General features: G+C 52.9%; 1 protein-coding gene across 5 annotated transcripts; it reads left to right on the forward strand.

The window, feature by feature from the left end:
* The first annotated feature begins 260 nt into the window (after positions 1-260).
* SEPT4 (septin 4) lies at positions 261-20562 on the forward strand. 5 transcript variants are annotated; one of them, XM_012648442.1, is made up of 13 exons: positions 261-418; positions 1859-1958; positions 13852-14148; positions 14508-14601; positions 15053-15139; positions 15626-15749; positions 18677-18811; positions 18925-19042; positions 19132-19233; positions 19435-19531; positions 19624-19786; positions 19947-20046; positions 20327-20556. In XM_012648442.1, the coding sequence occupies exons 1-13, from the start codon at positions 411-413 to the stop codon at positions 20384-20386; spliced, it is 1485 nt and encodes a 494-aa protein (XP_012503896.1). In that variant the 5' UTR covers positions 261-410; the 3' UTR covers positions 20387-20556. The 5 variants fall into 5 exon arrangements, with proteins under 5 accessions (XP_012503896.1, XP_012503898.1, XP_012503900.1 ...); XM_012648444.1 differs by lacking the exon at positions 1859-1958; XM_012648446.1 differs by lacking the exons at positions 261-418; positions 1859-1958 and adding an exon at positions 8774-8891.
* Positions 20563-22051: the final 1489 nt, after the last annotated feature.

A 22051-nucleotide genomic window follows, 5' to 3' on the forward strand; every position in this document is an offset into this window, starting at 1 on the left:
AGTGGGGGTGTAGTAAAGTATGGCCTTTGGAGTTATCTTACTGGGTTTGAGCCTTGGGTCCATTATTTTCTGACTGTGACCTTGAGTTTGGTAAGTTATTTTACCTCTCTAAGCCTCAGTTTCCCCATCTGTTAATGGGAATAATGGCTTCCTTTAAGGATTATTGTGAGGACTGTTACAAGATATTACGTGTAAAGCACTTAGCATGGTGCTTTGCAGTAGTGAGCACTCAGCATATACTAGCTATTATTATCTGGGCCACTTGCACTAGGAAGGGATTTGGGCCAGGTTATGCCCAAGTCCACTGGGCATCTTTAGTAAAATTCTCTTTTTCCCCTCCTGTTGGTACTCTCTGAATTCATTTGCTGTCCCCCGGGGAATGCCTGGCTTCTACTTCTCTGATATGACAGATGAGGAGGTAAGAATGTCCCTGGGAGGTTACTTCCAGTCTTCCTGTGCCCCCTCCCACACCCCATCAAGTCCTTTTTCTGGCCTCTGATGAAAGGGGGTGTGGAGAGAGACAGAGCTGCTCCCTATGGTTGGGCAGGTTGTTCACTGCACAAGGGCACCTGGTAGAGGGGGCAAGTGGGGGCTGAACTCTAAGCTGTGCTGCACTTGCCAAGCTATGCACCTGTGGGGCTGCATCTCCCAGAGGGGAGGTTGGCACAAAAGTGCTATACGAGCTAGTGGCAGCCTTAGAGAGAAAGAATAGAAACCTTTTGGCAGATGACAAATCCTGCCAAGTGCCCTGTGGAAAGATGGGGCAGCCATGGATTGAATCAGTCCCCACCTGACTCTCCCCTCTCCAGCCTGGGGCACTCCAGAAAAGGGTTGCTTTTTTGGGTTACACACTATTTGGGTCCTTAACTTGGAAAAACTCAAAGTAGACTCTGCTCTTGGCCGTCTTGTGTCCTGAATTTGGCAACATAGTGTCCTTATTTCGTAGTGCATTGTTCCCATAAGTACTTTGGCTCTTCTTGGCCCATGTTTGGTAAGATGGTCAAAGCTACTTCCATTCTTTCTCTTGCCATATTTTTGTCTTACCCAAAACCTAGCAATGACTTCTAATGGGTCCCATCCATGGGCTAGCCCAGGATGGACAGTTGACTTCAAATGGAAAACAAATGAGCAGGGGGGCAGCCCGAGCTCAGATAACAGAACAGCTGAAGGGAAGGTGTCCAGAAATGCCGCTGCCACCCCCTCTACCATGGGTTCTTATCTAGCCCCATGCCCTGAGCTCAGCTGTGGGTGGGAACAGCTACTTTTAGAGATTATCTTTGTTTAAGACAGTAAATCCTTCCATCCCTCCCTTCCTTTCTTCCTTCCTCCCTCCCTCCCTTCCATAGACAATTTTTATTCAGATGTCCATAGCACTCTGCTAGGCACTACTGGGGCAGCACTGAAGCTTTACAGCATACATTCTTTGTCCTTGAGAAACCATCTGGTTGGAGAGATAAGACACGGACAGGAAACATTTAAACAATAATATGAAATAGTTTGTGCTCAAATGTCAAAATAGATGGAACAGACTCAATAATGCTCTTGGAGGGTCGTAGGAAAGAGGGAGTCAGTGGGAGGTGGGTAGAGGTTCAAGTTTTGCCCTCCTTCCCAAAGTTGGGGAGGTTTCTTTACAGCTAGTCTCTTGCTCATCCATAGATACAAATCTGTACCTTTGGGAATGGATTACTATTTCCCTTAATTCAAGATTTGATGTTTTTGGCTGAGCAGGCTCCTCCCTTTTCTCCTCCACCCTCACTGTCTTTTTCTGTGCATCTTGTTTTAGTTTAGGAAGTCAAAAGCCTTGGCAGCAGGGCGGCTACTTCCCAAAATAGCTCTTATCCTGTCTCGATAATTACAGCTCTCCAGCCCTGTTCGGCAACAGAGCTGGTCCTCAGAAGCTGGGAAGAAGAGAAGGCTCCCAGGCAGCCAGGCTGCCGGTCTTCTCTGGCTCTGGGGCGGTAGGGTGGCATGGAGATGGACCAGTACTCTCCCTGCAAAGCACGAGAGAGCTAGGCTTTCCCCAGCCTGTCTCCTAGGCCGCATGGTCCTCAGGCAGTCTCGGGATGGAGGCTCTGAGGTGCTGGTGTCCAAGGGCCCTCTGGTTCCTCTGATCTGGGGACGGTTGACCATAGAGTGTTCCAGATTCCATTCCAGGCGGGAATTCTCTGGTGGCCAGCCACAGCGCCTGGCTCGAGAGAGGCAGCATGTTTGTTGTTCAGCTTCACGAGCCTCTCTGGATAAACAGCTGGGGATAGTGCCTGAGTCAGCCTCTCTCTCTCTCTATGTGTCAGCACCCCCTCCAAAGGGCCCCTCAAGACCCTCTTTCTAAGGAGTGGGGGGGACAGATGCTTGGATTGGGACATTAGGGGCTGGAGCCTCCCTAGAGGAGGGTGTGCTGGATTGAGGGAAGCATTCCTGATGGGCTTTTTTTGGTATCAGAACTAGCAGAAGCTCACAGGAAGGTCCTGGGGGTGCCCTATTCGGTCAGCGGAGACTGCCTTCTCACACAGCCCTGGGGAGTTCCTGGAAATAAAGCAGTTCTTGACAGGAGGGGCTGCAATGCCTCTGATAGACAGGGGTGCCCTAGCCCCAAGATCCTGTGTCCTTAAGGCACCTGACCTACTCATCCTTAAATGTGACTTCTCAGGCTGTCAGAGGACAAGGTGGTTTACTCTCTGCTGTATCTATCAATGATGCAAGAAACCGACTCTGGAAAACAGGTCAGGAACCTGAGGAGGCTGTCTCAGTGATACCTATGGCAGACCTCAGTGTCTTTGGGGTGACACGTCATTTGTCCCCTGAGGGACAGGATGATCGGTCTCCTGTTGGCTCCTGAACACAGGAAAGTTTTGCTCAGGTGAACTTCCTCTGTAAAGAACAATCCAAAGCCTCCAAGGAACTCAGGGAGTTTCTGCATTTGTGAGGATGTTAGCAGAATCCTAGGATATAGGCTGTCTCAAAGGAACCCTAGGAACTGTCTTTCCAGTTCCCCTCATTTTCTCCTGCATTGCATATCGGCTTGTAGTTGAGAGGAAAGGGAATTGTTGAAAGAATGGAGCGGAGCTGTTGAAAATAGAGCAGGACACCTCAGGAGGCTTTTTATAGCAGCTTGACCCTCACTCCACAGCTTCTTAGGAAGCAGGGATCTTATCCTGTCAGATGGCACCTTGTTCATTTCCAGCTACCGCAGACAATTCCAGAGCAGCGTGGAAGGCTGGTGACCTCTGGCCAAGACTCACTAATTTGGGGACAGGCTAGGTTGACCAACTCATCAGGGTTTGCCTGAGATTTTTCTGATTTTAGTACTAGAAGTCCCTCATCGCAAGAACCTCCTCAGTCCTGGGCAAACTGAGATAGCTGGTCACCAAGGACAAGCTGTGGGGCATTTGGCCTCAGCGAGAGCCCTTGGAAGCACAGGGTTGGGGGATGATGTCCCAGCTTCACTGTGAGACCCGGGCAGGTTACTTCCTCTGCCTATAAAATGAGGGCCTTCCTCTTGGGCTTGATGGCAGAACTGAGGCCAGAGTCCTTTAGTTTTTTTTCTTCCCAGAGTGATCCTACATAGGAAGAATCTGCCAAATCCATTTTGGACTTTCTGGTGTATTTTCAGAAGCTACTTCGTGACTAGAACCCATCTCCAACATCACATCTTTCTGTCAGAATAGTCTGATGGTGTTTGAAATGGTGGGGTTTTCAGGTAAAAGGAGAAACAGTGGGCCTGAGTAGATTAGAGAGCTTGGCTTCTGAGATCAGGGTACATACTTGGGTGAGGAAGCAAACCTGTGACCCAGAAGCCACCCTGACAATTGCTCAGCCAGAGGCAGGCTGTCCGGAGTGGCAGAAGTGGCCATGTCCCTTTACCCTCCTCCGCTCAGCTGCCTTTGGCTCAGCTGCTGTGCAGGGAGCAGCAGGAGACAGCTGTACCTTGGGGGCTGACCGAAGGCCTGGAGGAGGGGGAGGGAATGTGAGGCAGTTCCTGAGAGAAGCTCAGGCCCTGACACTGAGGGTGTCACTTCCTTGGCACAGCCACTGCAGGCAAAGTCATCTAGCTCCAGGGGTCTCCACGGTGCCTGTTTCTGGGAATTGGATCAGCAGGTCTTAGGCCAAGACCTGCTTTCTAGAGATGGTGTGGTATGTAGCAGGTGGTGGCAGCATGGTCATTCCAATGTCACTTTAGTCTCAGGCATTACTCTGGGATTCTTTCTCCTCCCATCCATCTACACCCACTACACATGCACACTCATAATCCTTTGGAGGAAAGGCATTTGAAATAGTCACAGTTGACAGTTGCTGGTTTGGTCTTGATAATTTTCCCGTTAGCAGAGATGATGGGTATCATTCATTTAGTGGTCATGTTAAGTGTGTTGGTGAAGCTTCACAGCAACCTATGAGGTGGACTTTTTCCTCCCTATTTCACAGATGAAGAAACTTAGGCTCAGAGCTTGCTCATCAAAGCTGGGAGCACTTTAAGGGGCATCCTACCCCAGGGATTCAACTATGCATCCTACCCCAGGGATTCAACTATGTGGTATAGAAATCCTCCTTCTGTACTCACATCTTCCTGGAAAATAACTTCTTTATATTTCAGCAGCACCTTTAGATATCAAGAATTGTGAAGGGAAAGGTTTTAGTGGGAGTAACATCTATGTTTTTGCATGTGAACATGAGGGTGGGAGGTAGGTGTGAGCTCGTTAGCAGCCAGAATGAAGGGCAAGTGATGGGTCAGTGAAGCCCAGGGCCTCAAGGCTTGTCTGTGCTCTAAAATCAGAGTGGAAAACTAATCAATGAATCCTTTTAGTCAATCCATATTGATTAGCCATCTCCTGGGGGCAGAGGCCTGGACACCCAGGCAGACATCACATCACATGTTTGCTGAACTGAAGTGACCAGAGGTTAAAAGAGAAGACATACTCCCTGCTCTTGAGGGGCTTGTGGTTGATTTGGTAGAGAAAAGTATACAGATGGGTCACTTGGAAGGGTGTGGACATTCAAAGGATAAACCAAAGTCCAATAAAATGAGTCAGCAAAGCAGAAGCTGGGAAGGCAGTGGGAGGGGTGTCTTAAGGGGAGTCAGACATCCGGGGGTTAGTCACATTAGGGGGAGGTGTATAAGTCCCTTCCAACCCTGAGCTCCTGTGGCCCTGCCTGTTCAGGATGGGTGTCGGGAGGACTGTCTGCCCTATCAGAGTGGCTGGTTTCTAGCACTCTGCCAGATCCGGAATAGCCCCTCTCTGTAGCCACTCAGCAGGTGCCAGGAAACACAGTGCTCCCCAGCCTTGCCACCCACATCTCATGCCTGCCCCAGGATCATGGGACATGTAGCAGCAGTTGGGGGAGAAGCGGGGCTTAAGGATTTTGGTCTCTTGCCTTTGTCTAGCACAGATTTTGCTGGCTGAGGTTTCCTTGAAAGACACGATCCAGTGGTAGCCCTTTGGCCCCACCAGGGCTCTCTGACTGTATCATCAGTGACTACCTCTGGGGAAGGGAGGTACAATTTGTTCTTGTACTTCTTAGGGAAACTTAGCTACTGAGAGGCAAAAATGGCCTTTGCCAGTCATGTAGATCTGAAGTCCTGATTTCCTGTGGTAATCACTCTTTATTCTTGGCTTTGAACCTGGGCCCTGGTTTGGCCTAAGTGCAGCCTCCTTGCTTAGCTCCTGTGCCGCACAACCTTCACCCACGGGTGGGCAGGAAAGACACGGAGCCAAGATAGACCATGTTGGTCTGACCTAAGCAAAGGAGCCTGGACCAGCAGGCTGGAGCTGTGGTTGCTGCTGAGTTTCCCAGCCAAGTGTCCACTCCCCAGACACTGGGCTTGGATACCTGATGCTAGCAGTGCCCGGGAAATTGTACTCTGGTTGAGAACATCAATGCTTAGTGGGATGTTGAATTTCAAGGGAGACCTATAGCTCCAAGAGCTGAGTGGTGCTAAGGCAGAGTTGGCCAGGTCACCTGCTGCCTGGAGATGGGGAAGAGCACTCAGAAGTCAGGGATTCATGCAAGGGCTGCTATATCTCGGCCCTGCTTCTGACCAGGTGTCAGACCCTACTGCCATAAACACAGAATGTGAGAACTGGAGTTGGGGGGGTCCAGGCTTCTCTTTCAGTGGGGGAAACTGAGGCCCAGGGAGGGCAAGGGACTTTTGGGCAGTGAGATAATCACCAAAGTTGGCATGGGACTTAAGCCCAGGCCAAGTTCTCTCAGAGCCTCTGAACGTTACAGGTTAGCATGCAGGGCTTGTGCAGGTAGCATGGCTCAAAGTCTGTCTTTGGCTTTTATTTCACCCAGCATGCTTCATGTTGGGCCTGTGGTACAGTGATTAGAAAGTGGCTGTGGCCATCCAGACCCTGAGATTCTTGGCTTGGAGCTGAGTTCCATGGTCCCAGGCCTCTCTTGGAGCCTCACTTCCCTCAAGGCAAGCTGGCACCAATGTGCCTCTCGGGAGCCTGGGCAGCAGGTGCCAGAGAAGAGCTGGGATTCCAGCCACAGCTGAAGATGAGCTAGCCGAGCTGCCCTTTGAGCTGTGTCTGTGTCCACACTGGAACGCAGCTGAGGCTTGTGGGGAGGAGGGATGTTATGATAGAGGAAAACAAGGCTTTATGACAGGGCCTGTCTTCCTTGATGTAGGCTTTCTCCCCACCCCAGGCCACACTCCTGTGTGCCGAGGTGGGGGGGGACTGAAGTGCCCAACGGGTATTCTTATGAGTGCATGCATGAGTAGTAGCGGCCTGGGGCTTTGAACAGTGGGGCTTTGTGTAGCCCAAGCTTGACATTTGGGGCTGATGGCAGTAGCAGCTGCTGCTTCTACAGGCTTCCAACAGTCATTGGTTTCTCTCTTTATGTCTTTGTTTTCCTGAGTACAGCTTTAGCTCTCCTGATCTGCCCCAGGCCTTTTCTAGGAGACTCTCTATACCTTCAGAGGTTCCTTAGCAGAGGCAAGCTGCTGTCCCCATCCTACACTGCCTCCTCTTCTCTCAGACCCTGGGCCTTCTCTCTGCATGGCCAACTTTTCTTCAGCACCTCCTGCTCCTGCCTTGCTCTTTTATCTTCCTCCAAGGCCTGCATCAGCATACAGCATACCCTCCTTCCCCCACTGCCTCTACTTTTAGAATGCCAGAGCTGCAAGGAAGCTTAGAAATAATCTAGTTTATGCCAGGTGCAGTGGCTCACGCCTGTAATCCTAGCACTTTGGGAGGCTGAGGCGGGAGGATCACCTAAGGCCAGGAGTTTGAGACCAGCCTGGCCAACATAGTGAGACTCCATCTCTAAAAGAAAAGAAAATAGCAGCATGTGGTGGCATGCACCTGTAGTCCCAGCTACTAAGGAGGCTGAGGCAGGAGGATCGCTTGAGCCCAGGAGTTCGGGCTGCAGTGAGCTATGATTGCACCACTGTACTCCAGCCTGAGTGACAGAGCGAGACCCTGTCTCTAAAAAAAATTTTTAAAAATTTAGTTTAATTCCGTCATTTTCAGGTGTGGAAACTGAGGCCCTGAGAGGTGAAGTGAGTTGCCCAAGGTCACCCAGCTAGAAAGGTTTCTCCTCAACGTGCTGGCTCATGAATGCTCCCGATGTCTCGAAGCAACAACACCCCTCTGTCCTCCAGTCCACCAGTGCCAAATAGCCAATAACGTCTCCAATAGCAGCCCTGTTTTTTTCTGAGCCTGATTTCCCCTGCTGTGCCAGGCCCTCTTTCCTCCCTTGGCTGAGTTCTGACTCAGACCGTGACCACTGGTTTGCAGATCAGACTGAAACAGGGCAGGTGCTTTTACCCATAGAGAGGGCCATGACTGTGAGTCTCATTTTGTCCAGAGTATATTCAGGCAGAGGCCAGTCAGCCTGCCCTTGGGGATCAGGTCGGGGCATGTTTCTGTAAACTTCCACAGGAGCCTGACCAACTCAGACTGCTTAGCTCAGGAAATCCCCCACCAGCTTCTCACTCCCCAGGCATCTAAACTCCCCACCTACCAAGCATCTGCCTTCCCCTAGCTGCTGCTCTGACCCTTCTGAGACTCTAATGCCTCTAAAAGCTGCTGGGAGCATCTGTCCCCATAGCATCCACCTGCTTGGGGGAAGAGTGGCCCAGGTGGGTCTGGGTCATGCCTGAGGTGGCCTCTCCCAAGGCCCTCCCCACTGTCCTCAGCCGCAGGCAAGGCTCCACCATCCTATTAAAACCACTCAGCCTCTCCCTTCCACCCTTCCAGCAGATGATCCCTGGATAATTTATGCAGCAAATCCTCTTTAATCTTTAATCTGGGGTCCTGCACGAAGGGAATTTGCGGCTAACCTGTCTCTTCAGCTTGGGTGGAGGTGAAGAATGTATGACATTTCCCCTTAGGAGGTGTGGAGGGTATGGACAGTAACTTGGACATCAGTGACTTCACTTTCTGAAAACCTTGCCGAATCTCTAGAGAACTGACGGTTTCTCTTCAACTTGTGTAGCAACCCCCCTTCCCTTCCAAAGGCGTCTCCTTCTGGGGATGCCAGGTGGGCTGTCCCTTTTTCTTTGAGGACTGGGTCAAGCCCCCGCGGCGCTCCTGAAGCTGAGTAAGGAAGAGCCAGGTGACCAGGGCAGCCCAGGGACGAGGAGCCAAGACCTCCACCCTGTCCTGAGCGACCCTCGCTCGGTACCCTGCGCCTCCGGGGGTCCTGAGCTGCAAGGCCCGCCCCCAGGTGGGCCCCGGCCCAGCTCGTGCCTGCACCCGCGGAGCGGAGGTGCAGCCCCGCCCCGGGGCCGCCTCGCTCCGCCCCCGCCGCCGGGCCCCGCCCCCAGCGGTCCGCACTCAGGGAGGAGGGTGGGGGCCAGCGGTGCTGTGAGGTCGGCGCGCAGCTCCGGCCGTGGGTCGCTCGGGCGCTGTCCAGGCGGAGCCGGCCCGGCTCGGGCTGCAGCCATGGTAAGGCGGGCAGGCGCGCGGCAGGGCCGGGGCGCGCAGGGCCCGCCGCTCCCGGGAGGCTCCAGGGGGACCCGCGGCGCTGCAGCCCTGGCTGTGCGGGGCGGGAGGCGCTGTCGCCGGCCCTTGGCACAGGCAGGCACTGCTGCCGAGCGGCTCTGCGTCGCCGCTCCCAAGTTTTTCCCTCGGAGCAGCAACGGAGTGGTCCCCGACCCCTAGGGTGCTGCCCCCGCGGTCTTGGACGAAGGGGTGGGTCCGTGATGAGGGAGGTGCCCGCCGGCTGAGATGCGCATGTTGGCTGGGGAGGGCGCGTCAGCGATGAGCTGAGGAGGGACCCTGTCCTTGCCTGGGTCAGCTGTTAGCTGGGTAACCCCTCCTCACCCACCTACCCTGGGCGCAGGGGTCCGTACCAACTTCCTTTGGAAAACAGAGGCGGCCCACAAACACTGCCTGCCTCCCCAAGAGGGATGGTGAGACGCTCAGTCCCTCCTTCCCACAGCTTGGCAAGGGGCAGCCCCTGGGCCTTTCCCAAAGGGACCCCTGAGAGAGGGAAGCCCAGTCCACCATCCTGCCCCGTGGGATCAGTTATATGCCTCTGCTTCTGGGACAGGAACCGTGGGGAAGCTCCCTCCTGCTGCCTCTACCCCCACCCCCTCCCCCAAACCAGGTCCTCTGCAGTGCGTGGGGGTAGGGAGACCCATCCCTTCCACCTGCCTGTAGCAAAAAGAGAAACAGTAACCCCAGCCAGCCTCCCCCAGCCCTCAGGTAGGAAGTTCTGATGCTTGGCTGTGAGGATGCCAGCTCTTCTGCCATTGTTGTCAGAGCCTGCCACAAACACAATGTATGGGTGTCAGGACCTCCAGGCCACACACCATCCTCTCCTCGAAGTCTGGAAGCCCCACAGCCTTTGCCCTCTGCTTGGGAGGCACAAGCTGTTTACAGCAGGAGGCGATCCGTGACCAGCCTGTGGGACAGGATGTTGGCTGTGGGCAGCCTCCAGAAGGGAACTCCCTGGGCCCCATGGAATCAGAAGCTTTCAGGTCTGGAGAAGCCAACCTTTCGGGCTCTTGTCTCTCAAGCTGTGTCCAGGCGGAGGCCCAAGTCTTGGTCAGGAAGTCCGGGTGACCCTGTGACCTTCCCCAAAGGGGGGTTCTTGGGAGAGGCCAAGTAGCGCCTGTCCTTATCCCTGCCCCCTTCTTTCTCCCCACATGGGGGATGGAAAGACTGATTATTCTAGGGATGGAAGCTTGGGGAAGGTCTGATTGTCCCCAGTGCCAAGTCCAGCAGTGGCCAGAGGGGCTTTTTCTGCCACACACTAAGTTCAGTTCAGCTGAGGTCTTGGTGCTTTCAGCTTGGCTGAGGCCACTCTGTTCTCTAATTAAAGACACCCCACCACCACCAACGGCCCCAGCCTCAGGCCCCTGCCCTCAAGCCAGCCAAGTCCTTAGGCTGACTGGTTCATGTCAGGCCAGACTCCTCTGTGAGGGTCTCCTTGTCAAAGGAGGTCAGTGTCCCAGCTGCTTTGGGAATCAGTGGGGAGGCTTCCCCAATGGGAGCCCCTGGGAGTTACATTTGCATGTGAAAAGAATGACAGGCCAACACCAATGACCATCCTGTGACTTGAGATGTGCCTTTTCTCCTCAGGTTCAAAGCAGCTTAAGGTATGTGTCATTGGGGAGTGCTTTCTCTCCCCAGCCTCCCTGGGAAGCAAGGAAGGGCCATTCACAATTGGCACTAAGACCCTGAAATTAAGACACTACCCAGACTCATATAGGGTGTTTCTGACCCAACCAGAAACACTGGCCTCTGACTCCTAGTCAAGTGCTCCGTCTGTGCACTCCTAGCCAGGCTCCCTAATTTGTCTCCCACCTAAATGAAGCTTCTGATATGCCAGCCTTCCATTGGCTTAAACCCATGCCCCTCAGAGACCAAGTGTTAGCAGCTCCCCCTTGACTCTATGGAATCCCTGGGGTGACAGAATTGATACAAGTCCCCCAGAGCAGAGGTCAGGTATCCTAGGGTAGGAGGAGGCCCTGGAGCAAAGCCCCTTGGGTGGCTGGGGTTCCCTGCAGGGACATCTAGGAGCAGATTTCTGAAGACAGTGGGGCTTCCTGCTGGGAGAAAACAAAGGAACACTGGGGAAGAAGGGTGGGCCCATTCCCATAAGAACCTGTACCCAGAGGATTATAGGACATCTCATCCTACTTCCTTCAGCACTGCTTAAAGTTAAGGTGAAAGAGAGAGATTGGGGGATTGGAATCCTTTGGGAATGGGTCTCCTGAATGGCTGCTCCCATGTACTAATGGGCCAGGTCACCTTGGGGACAGCTGATAGTCCTCAGGCAGGCCACAGTGTCCTTGGCAAGGGTTAACAGGAGAGGTCAAGTGGATCAAGAACCTGTGCTGCAGACAGACGTGGGAGGTTGGTGCTGTGCCCACCAGGGTAGGCTGCGGGCGTCATGGGGCAGCCAATCAGAGAAGGAGGGGGCTGCAGAGGAACCAGAGTGATCCTGCTGCAGCTGAGCTGTCCTTGGAGGGTGGGAGCCAAGGGATGGGGAGGAGAAGGGGTGGGGAAGGACATTCCACAGGCTTTTTTGGCCCCTGCCAGAGACAGAGGGGGGTCAAATAGAAAAGGAAAGGAGCAAGCCAGGAAGCCTGATAGACAACAGGAGCATCGAGACAAGGCCGTTTCTGTGTGTGAGGAACTTTGCCTGGAAGATAAAATTAGACCTAGAGCTTGCCGACAGGGAGTCTGAAGTGTGGGGCATGGACCGTTCACTGGGATGGCAAGAGAATTCTGTCCCTGAGGACGGGGCTGAAGCTGGGGTAAGGTGCTGCTCTGGGAGATGGATGGACCTGACCTGTCTTCCCCCTGCCTTGGCTGGGAATGGGGCTCAAAGAAATGATTTGGTCACCGGCAGAGCTGGGGGTGTGGGATGGACAGACAGGAGGTGAGGACCCTGGAATCCTGACTGCTTGTCTAAACCCCTTGTCGCCCCTCCATGCTGAGGAGCAGCCAGGGCTGGCAGAAGGGAGGAAGGTGCTGGGTTCCTGGCGGCTCTGCTGGAAGATTATGGGCCTAGGGATGGCATCAGTGCCTTCCCTCTTCCCTTCCCTGTTGCCCCTCCACTCAGTGCCCCTGGGGATCCCGGTGGAGCACAGTCCTCTCCCACCCTTGGCCCGAACCCCAGACCAATTGCTGGGTCACTGGGCGGTTGTGCAGAGAGGCAGGATTTCCTGGAGTTCCCCAGCCTCATTAGCTGCCAGACAACGAGATCCACGGCTCCCTAGCCCCATCCCTTCTCTATTGCCATACGATTAATTGTCCAAACTGGGACATTTTTGAGAGTGAAAGGGGACACAATTCATCATTATGCTAGGATAACAAGCATAAACTATGATGTATAGTCACCCCAAGGACCTCACAAATGTTATGGGTGAGAAAAGCCTCTTAGGTTAGGCTTGCCTCAGGACAGCTTCTTCTGGTCACTAAGCCACCACAGGCTAGTTCCAGTTACAGGCTAAAGGGCCTCTTTTCCTCCCCTCTGTCCAGGTGAACCCTGGAGACCATGGCTATAAGCAGGTGTGAGGACTTGAGGGGTGACAGCCTGGAAGCAGCCCCTAGGGGACTTTTCCCTCTAGCCTCCGTATCTCAATCCTTTCCCTCTGGCATAAACCCAGCAGCATGCATATCCGTCTCCCTCAATTCTTCCCTTTGTAAGATGGGGATATGCAGGAAGACTGTGGCCATCTTATCTCCCTCTGCCCGGCTGGGACTCCACAGTGGTCCAGGGTAGCCCCCACTGGCTTGGCCAACCCCCAGAGGGTGAGTCAGCCTCCACAGCCAGCCCTTGTCCATTGTCTGGGGGTGGCATGTGGGTACTGTGGGGCAGGGCTGAGCCCAGCACTGCCAGGCACCCCACAAAGGAGGCTGACCCCCAAAAGAGAGGGGAAGTTTTAGGGTCTAGATCTGAGGGTGAGAATGGGGGAGAACAGCCCCTCTTCCTAGCTGGGGATGAGGTGGAACAGACTTCTGCAAAAGCTGTGGCTCACAGTTTGGGGCAGGCCCTCTCCTGCAGTGCTAGCTGTAGGCAGAGTGGGTAAGGGGGCAATGGAAGGGTACTTCCCCTTACATGTCCCTCATAGTTGAGGCTGTCAGCAGCTCTGGAGGCCCAGCCATACCCCAGCCACCCACTCCCTGGCTTTTCCATAGCCAGTGTCCGCCCTCCCTCACCTGGTCCCTCCAAGGTCCCACACTCAGCATCCACTGGCAGGTTTACTCTTCTTTCTTGGGGCTCAAGGTCTGGTGTAAGGTGTAGGGTCAGCTATACTGAGCTCCAGGCAGTGAACCCTGGGGAGTGAGCACCCACAGGAGGATCTGCACCTCAATCCCAAAGTGCATTGGCCAGCAGTGACAGGAGGCACAGAACCTGCTGCTGGCTCCTGTCTTACCTGGGGCCAGCAGCTCCCTTCTCCCCTACCTACTTTCCTCATTACCCTGCCTCATCCTGACTCTTTGCACTTTCCCTTGAGTCCTGAGCCACACTCTCCTCTCTGGTCTAATGCCTCTGTCTGCCCCTTCCTGGCCTTTGGGGCAGTCCCTGGCCCTTGGCTTGGCCAGACCCCCAGGAAGGGCAGCCTCACTAACACCCTGCTGAGAGGGAGCATCAGAACTGTTGCTCCTCAGTTCCCAAGAGGGGTTGCCAGCACTTCAGGGGCTGCCCAGGGCTCCTCCTGGACCCTGGGACCCTTCCTGGCATCTTGGATTGGGGCCCGCTTGTGAGCAGGTGAGGGAGGGATAGTGAGTACTTCCTCTGGCTTGGCTGCAGTTTCTTTCTCTTCTAACCACAAGTGCTTTCCCCCTTTCCCTCTTGCCTTCTCCTGTCTTCCACCTTCTTCCTCATTCTTCCCTTCCTGCCTTCCTGCCACCTGCCACCTACTCCACCCCGCCCCCCATCCCCCAGATCAAGCGTTTCCTGGAGGACACCACGGATGATGGAGAACTGAGCAAGTTCATGAAGGATTTCCCAGGAAGCGAGAGCTGCCACACACCGGAGGCTAAGCCCTGGGTGTCCAAGCCCCAAATCCCAGCGCCAAGGCCCCAGGCCCCGGACGTCTGTGATGATGACCTGGAGTTCAGACCCCCCTCGTGGTCCCAGTCCTCTGACAGCCAGCAGTACTTCTGTGCCCCAGCCCCTCTCAGCCCCTCAGCCCGGCCCCGCAGCCCATGGGGCAAGCTCGATCCCTATGATTCCTCTGAGGTAGAGCCTCCAGCCCTGCCTTTGCCTTTCAGTGGGCTGGTGCAGAAGACCCAGGGAGGGAGCAGAGAGCCTCAGTGTGTGTGTGTGTGTGTGTGTGTGTGTGTGTATCTGGAGCTTCTCTCTGTCCTGTGTCAGCCCCAGCTTTGTGATGTCTGCCCCCAAAGCACTGGAAACTGACAGTTCCAGCAGGGGCAGGAGGCCCAGGGGGTGGCCTCATACGGGAACCCAGAGGAGTCCAGCACTACTCCTTTAAGGCTGGAGCAAAGACCTAGAAGTCAAAGAGAGAGAGAAGACTGGTACTAGGTGCCGGGGCCCTTCCTGCCTCTCGCCCTGATGCATTCTGCCTTCCTGTTCACCAGGATGACAAGGAGTATGTGGGCTTTGCGACCCTGCCCAACCAAGTCCACCGAAAGTCTGTGAAGAAAGGCTTTGACTTCACCCTCATGGTGGCAGGTAGAAAAGGGGCAGGGCTAGGTTGGGCAGGGGGTGTTTCAGGTGGGGATGGTGTGTGTGTCTGTGTGTGGGGAGCGGGTATGTGTAGGAAAGGAGCAAGCAGCAAGTGGCTGTGCCTTTTTGCAAAATAGCCAGGAGCCGTTGGTAGGCAAAAGTGTGTATGTGTGTGGGGGAGGTGTGAAGTGGTGCAAAGAACTCTTGACCAACAATTTTCTAGTATTTGCCTCTTTCTGTGTGACCTTGGGCAATCTCTTGCTCTCTCTTGGCCTCATTCAAATGAGAAGGCTGGACCAGCTGATCTCTCTGTTTCCTTTCTGCTCTGAAATGCATGGTTTGGTTAGTCTAGTCCCAATTAGATAAGAAAGCAGTTCCCCCACACCTTGAGCAGTGGAGTTGCCTCTTACCTACATCTTACCTTCTGATCTGGTGCCTCTGTCTTCTCTCCTGCCAGGAGAGTCTGGCCTGGGCAAATCCACTCTCGTCAACAGCCTCTTCCTCACCGACCTGTACCGGGACCGGAAACTCCTAAGTGCTGAAGGTAAGCAAAGGAGAGGAGCATGAAGATAGGCAGGCAGACCCATCTTGGGAAATTAAACTCACTCCGGAGTCTGGAGGATGTCTCCTAGCATGTAGCAAACCATAGCTTCCTAGAGAGACTGACAGCATCTCTCCATAGGCCTATCTGGTCTGGCAGCCTACCAGCCAGCTCCCTAAAGATTTGGGTGCTGAAGCAAGGCAGGGACCAGGATCTTGCTCTCTGAATGAGTTTCTGACCCCCAAGGATTCCAGGAATCCAAGAAAAAAGCCAAGAGCAGAGAAGAGGCTGGGGCCAGAGCCAACAGCCACCGGCATTTCCTGTGTTGGGAAATGTGCTCCTTGCTGGTTCCCAGAGAACAGGCCCGGGGTGGAGAGGGGGGCAGTGTGGATGAGGCAGTCTGGGCAGCAAAGCTGGTTGGGGTTAGTGGTTTGTCCTGACTGGGCAGGTCCTTGCCCTTGCCCTGGCCTCAGTTTCCCTCTTCTCCAGAGCGGATCATGCAAACCGTGGAGATTACTAAGCATGCAGTGGACATAGAAGAGAAGGGTGTGAGGCTGCGGCTCACCATTGTGGACACACCAGGTTTTGGGGATGCAGTCAACAACACAGAGTGGTATGTCTGACCAAGCACGACCCCAGCCACCCCAACCCACACACCTGCCCCATACCCACACACAGGTGCACACATAGGCAGACGTGCAAAAACTTGTCAGGAGGAGAGGTTTGTGGCCTTGAGCATGCCACTCCCCTTACTGGAAAGCCATCTTCTCCTCGGCAAAGTGAGAGGGAAAGGATTGGGATAGATGATTTCTAACATTCCTTCCAATTCTGACCCATAATTCTTTAATGGGGGGTAGGGACATAAGATAAGAAAAAAGGCCAGGCGTGGTGGCTCACACCTAATCCTAGCACTCTGGGAGGTGGGAGGATTGCTTGAGCTTAGGAGTTCAAGTTGAGCAAGAGTGAGACCCCATCTCTACTAAAAACAGAAAAAATTAGCCAGGCATGGTGGCGCGTGCCTGTAGTCCCAGCTACTTGGGAGGCTGAGGCAGGAGGATTGCTTGAGCCCAGGAGTGTGAGGTTGCAGTGACCTATGAAGACACCACTGCACTCTAGCTGGGGCAACAGAGTGAGACTCTTCCTCAAAACAAAACAAAACAAAAACAAAAACAAAAAAAAAGAAAGAACTCCGAACCTCAAAAAAACAAATATATGTGAATACATCTAGTACAGGGCCTGACAGGTGCCCAATAAACATCACTCTCCCTCCTTCGTTTCCTTTCACCAGCAACATTTTAGGTTCCACAAACCAGTCTTGTTGAAGGAATGGGGTCCGTGGAGGGAGGAGTGAAGGTGAGAAAGAAGAGGCAGAGGGGAAAATGGTGGAACTTTGTTTAAGCCCCAAGTACCCTCTAATCCACTGGCCAAAAGAAAAGGTGGCTTTGCTACATCCCCCATCATTCTGGCTTTTTTTTTTCCTAGGAAGTGGAGGCACACTTAGGTAATGGTCAGTACTAAGTAAACAGACGAGGAGGAGAATGTATGAGATAAACAGGAGAAAAGGAGGTGCCTTTGATGAAGAAGTTAGGCGAGTGGTGCTAAGAGCCCTAGAGAATTCAAGTCTTGATTGGCATTTAGTACCTGCGTGATCTTGAGCAAATGACTGTGTTCCTACTTCTTTAATTGAAAAATGGCAGCCCCCCCCCCGACTCAATTGATCTGAACATCACCCAGAATGATGCATGTGTATTGAAAATTGTAAAGGGCTATTTACATTACACTCATGAATTTTAACAATGATAATTGCAAGATCAGCAACATAATTTGTGGAGCCCAGTGCAAAGTAAAAATGTGGGGCCCCTTGGTCAAAATTATTAAGAATTTCAAGATGGCAGCAGCAGAGCATGAAATCAAGCATGAGCCTTTCTGAGCTTGGGTCCCTGTGTGATTGCACAGGTCACACACCCATGAAGCTGACCCTGGGTAATGACCTCGCAGACCTTTCTGTGCCCTGACTCCCCATCACATGCTTTATCATGACCACATGTGACTTTTGGCTCAGCAAACTCGTTCATTTTCAACTTCACGTCTAAGCCTTGAGGGGAGGGCCATTTCTTACGTCCTTGCCACAGTCCTGTGCTAGTACATGGTCTCCATCAATATTCCTGATGGATTGAGGTGGGCTCCATATCATCATCACCCTTCCTGCTCTAGGAGTATGTCTCAGCAAACTGGGCTTGCCCTGAAATTCTCGTCCCAACAAGTACCCAGTTCCTACTGTGGCAAGGGCCACTCTCTCCTTCAGTCAATTTACTAACCTTCTTTTATCTTCCATAACAATAATAATTTCATTTGCTTGGCACCTCACAGTTTACATTGCACCTCCATATGTACTCATTTAGTCAAACAGCCAGAATTTATTGAGAACATACTAGGGGTCCGGACTGTGCTAGATATTTTAGAGGATGCAGAACAAGTATGAACGATCCCTGTCCCTGAGAGGCCTACAGTCTAGTGGCAGCAGGGGGTGGCAGGGAGGTGGGAGCAATTCTCTAACATATGTGTCAGTCAGATAACAAATTAGTAAATGAGTCAGGCAACGTGTAGTGGCAAACACTGAGCTAGGAGTCAGAGGCCAGGGCATTGGGTGGGTAGGGAATTTACTAGCCAAATGATCTGAAGCAAGTTTCTTAGCTGCTCTGGATTTAGTTTTTTCATGTATAAAATGAGAGTGATCCAGCCTGGGTAACATAGCAAGACCCCATCTCTACAAAAAATAGAATTATGGCCAGGTATGGTAATCCTAGCATTTTGGGAGGCTGAGGCAGGAGGATTGCTTGAGCCCAGGAGCGTGAGGTTGTAGGGAGCTATGATAATGCCACTGATCTCTAGCCCAGGTGACAGAGTGTGACTCTGCCTCAAAAAAAAAAAAAAATGATGATGACATAATTCATAATGGCTACCTGTCAGGGCACTGAGGATTAAATTAGATAATAGGAGAGCAAAGGACCTGGAAATGGAAGTTCTTGGAACAAATATATTTATTTATTTCCCCATGTGGTGAAGAGGAGAGAGCAGTGTGCGCTGGTATAGCCAAAGGAGCTTTCATGGAAGAGATGGTTCTTGGATGGGGACTTGCAGGATGGTGTGGGTTTGGAGAGGTGGAGGAGAGAGTGGAACCACATGAGCAAAGTCTCTGAGGCTCGACTGTGAACCTGACTTAGGGCTTCCCTGGCTTCCAACGGGTGTTCACCTGCAGCCACCTTGCTGTTCTTATTACTTTGTTTGGTCACCTAGGCCCTTTCCCTTTCATCAAACTGGTATTTATTGAACTCTGCCTGTACGTTCAGTCTAATTTTCTATGAGGACATGTGAAATATATCCCCAGCCTACCCAGGTATCTCCTGAAGATGTAGTAAAGCAAGCCAGGGAATTACAGCGCCTTGAAAACACTGCTCAGGGAATGGGCTACTTCTCTTCAGTCCCAGAGCTCACTAGGCAGCCCCCACTCTCATGGTTTCTCTGCTTTCCCTGCCCTAGCTGGAAGCCTGTGGCAGAATACATTGACCAGCAGTTTGAGCAGTATTTCCGAGATGAGAGTGGCCTGAACCGAAAGAACATCCAAGACAACAGAGTGCACTGCTGCCTGTACTTCATCTCACCCTTCGGCCACGGGTATGGTCCAAGCCTGAGGCCTCTGGCACCACCGGGTGCTGCCAAGGGAACAGGCCAAGAGCACCAGGGGCAGGGCTGCCACTAGCAGGTGGTCACAGATTCCTGTTCCCCAGGCTCCGGCCATTGGATGTTGAATTCATGAAGGCCCTGCATCAGCGGGTCAACATCGTGCCTATCCTGGCTAAGGCAGACACACTAACGCCTCCCGAAGTGGACCGCAAGAAACGCAAAGTGAGGGAAGCTGGTGGAGGGAGGGGATTAGGTGGGCTTCTAGAAAGGATGGGGTCCCCAGAACTGTGGGCCCCTCATGTGTTTGCCAGATCCGGGAAGAGATTGAGCGCTTTGGAATCAAGATCTATCAGTTCCCAGACTGTGACTCTGATGAGGATGAGGACTTCAAATTACAGGACCAAGCCCTAAAGGTGGGGCCACCCCAGGGGTCCCGGACCTTCCCATCTTGTTTCTTCTGGGCAGAAGAGGAGAGTAGGATTCTATACCATGGCAGGCTATTGGGGTGGCAGAGGGCCCTGGCTTCCTAAAGTGAAGCAGAGAAGATGAAAATACAGGTAGAAAGGAACAGTTGAGAATGAGGGGTGCTGACAGGCACCCCTAACTTCTTCCAGGAAAGCATTCCATTTGCGGTAATCGGCAGCAACACTGTTGTAGAAGCCAGAGGGCGGCGAGTTCGGGGTCGACTCTACCCCTGGGGCATTGTGGAAGGTAAAGCACTAGCTTGTGACCAGGGTATTTCCTTGCCCTCAGTGGCTCTCCCCCACCCATGCCTCTGGCTGACCCCTAGCCTTGCTGTGCAGTGGAAAACCCTGGGCACTGCGACTTCGTGAAGCTGAGGACAATGCTGGTGCGTACCCACATGCAGGACCTGAAGGATGTGACACGGGAGACACATTATGAAAACTACCGGGCACAGTGCATCCAGAGCATGACCCGCCTGGTGGTGAAGGAAAGGAATCGCAAGTATGACCATAAGCCAGGACAAAGCTGGCAGGGGGCATCCCAAGCACAGTCTTGGGTGAGACCAATCCCTTCCCTTATTCTTCTACAGGCCCTGGGCTTGATCCAAGTGGGTCCTGGGGTCCTCCTAGCCTTACCAATCCTCCTTTCCCCTTTCTCTCAGCAAACTGACTCGAGAGAGTGGTACCGACTTCCCCATCCCTGCTGCCCCACCAGGGACAGATCCAGAAACTGAGAAGCTTATCCGAGAGAAAGATGAAGAGGTGAGAGCAGTATGGGATAACAGGGGTTGGCAGCCTAGGAGGTCCCATGTTTGATCATAAACCTTAGTATCTCTTGGTTTGGGAACCGAAAGATGCCTGGCTCTGGCTGCATATCTGGGCCCTGGATTGGTCAACTGATAGTTCTGCCCAGATTCTCCATCACACTTCAGGGCTTCCAAGGCCCTAGCTCAAGGGATTAGAACTTGTGGGCACTTTCCCCAATACTGAATAATACTAGACTCTCCAAAGGGCCCCATTTTGATTCATGTGCCTATTCCAGCTGCGGCGGATGCAGGAGATGCTACACAAAATCCAAAGACAGATGAAGGAGACCCATTAACCGGCTTTTAGCACTGGATATTTAAATCTCCTCCTCTTCTTCCTGTCCATGCCGGCCCCTCCCAGCACCAGCTCTGCTCAGATCCCTGCAGCTACTGCCACTTCGCCTTACATCCTTGCTGACTCCCCAGAGACTCAGAGGAAATAAAGTTTAATAAATCTATAGGTGGCTTCTGGTGTCCCTGTCTGTGTCTTCATCACCTCCTGGAGTCCAAGATCCTAGGACCCAGTTTTGAAAAACTGATGGAGGAGGATGTTGGTTTCTGGCGTTTAGTAGGGAAGGGAGAATGGGGAAAAATTTCCCCTCCCATGACAGAGTTTGGAATCCAGCCTGGCCTCTCCATCTTATTAATGACTATATCTATGCTGCCTCTATTATCTGGGATCTGGGCCTCTCTCCATCTTTCCCACATACAGTACCTTCAATTGTATAGTAGTTTTGGATCTGATACCTGCCCTTGGGAAAAAACAAAACATGCAACCTCCTGACTTCCTATTTCCCCTGATCTGGGAAGAGGAATAGGCAGAATTAAGCTCTACACTCTAGGAAGCCCATGGTAAAGCACTGAACAAATGCCAAAGCCACTGTAATGACCAAACACTACAGTTAAGTGCTGGAAATGAATAAAAACACAATCATTGTCCTGAAGGAGTTCAGCATTCAGCTAAATACTTATTAAGAATCTGCTAGGTTGCAGACACTGTTCCAGACCTTGGAGTTAAAGTAGTGAGCACAGGCAAGGTTCCTGTCTTCCTGGAACTTACTAACTGTACTAAAAGTTCCAGTACTCTATAAACAAAGACTCTAGAGGACACTTTAGCCCCAGGGCTTGGTATTAAAACGCTCAGGCCCACTCTAGGTCTGAGGCTGTTAGTTAAGAACTGGAATCAACTGTTCTCCATGTCTTCGGGTTGGTGGTATCGCGGGGCCGAGGCGACCTCCAGCGGCCACCCTCCATCCTGTTGACTGCTCTGGGTCCCCGGGAGAGATAGGGAGGGGTGACAAGCCGGGTCCTTGGAAGCGTCCTGTTCCCCACTCCCTGGAGGCCAGGAGGCCTCAGCTAGCTAGTAGCAGTCTCAGATCCAGGTTTCCTATCTCTCGGACGAGAGATTTTTATTCAGGACTGACGGCACAGTGCAGGTCATGAAGAACGGCAGGGTCGTCCGCCCATAGATTAAAAAAAAGGGAGTGTTGGAGGAACCCGTTAAGACACAGAAAAAGGGAAGTCCCCGCGCCGCCAGTCGGAGAAGACCGAGACTGAGCTCCAGGCCCAGCCCTCTCCCCTTTCCTCGCCTGCAGGTTTTTCTCCCATTGTGCCTTTGGAACCGGATGACCGCAGCGAAACCAGTACGTGAATGGATACACTGAGGTGCCACTGGGGATCTATTTGAGAGGTACCCCCAGGGCGGGGTCATCAGCGGAAGTAGCTGTAAGCCCTGTACCCCTATAATGCCCCGCCTCCAATTGCGCTACCAGTAGGCGACAGGCCGCCCCCACTTCCGGCTCCCCAGAGCCGTAGCCAGCAGCCCCCTCTTTGCTGCTCTCCTATTGGCTGCCGCAAGGACGCGCTGTGATTTCCCATTGGTCGCGTCTCCTCTCCGACGCCGCGCCTCCTCCCTCCAGGTATAGTCTCATCTTCCGGCACCCGATAGGCTAAAGGCTGGG

This window comes from Propithecus coquereli, unplaced genomic scaffold, assembly GCF_000956105.1.
Source record: "Propithecus coquereli isolate 6110/MARCELLA unplaced genomic scaffold, Pcoq_1.0 Scaffold285, whole genome shotgun sequence".
NCBI lineage: Eukaryota > Metazoa > Chordata > Mammalia > Primates > Indriidae > Propithecus > Propithecus coquereli.

Coding starts and splice junctions, on each gene's coding strand:
- SEPT4 (XM_012648441.1), top strand. CDS start 11,654: ATGGACCGTTCACTGGGATGGCAAGAGAATTCTGTCCCTGAGGACGGG. Junction 11,714..13,851: donor AGGACGGGGCTGAAGCTGGG/GTAAGGTGCTGC, acceptor CCCATCCCCCAG/ATCAAGCGTTTCCTGGAGGA. Junction 19,532..19,623: donor CCCCTGGGGCATTGTGGAAG/GTAAAGCACTAG, acceptor CTTGCTGTGCAG/TGGAAAACCCTGGGCACTGC.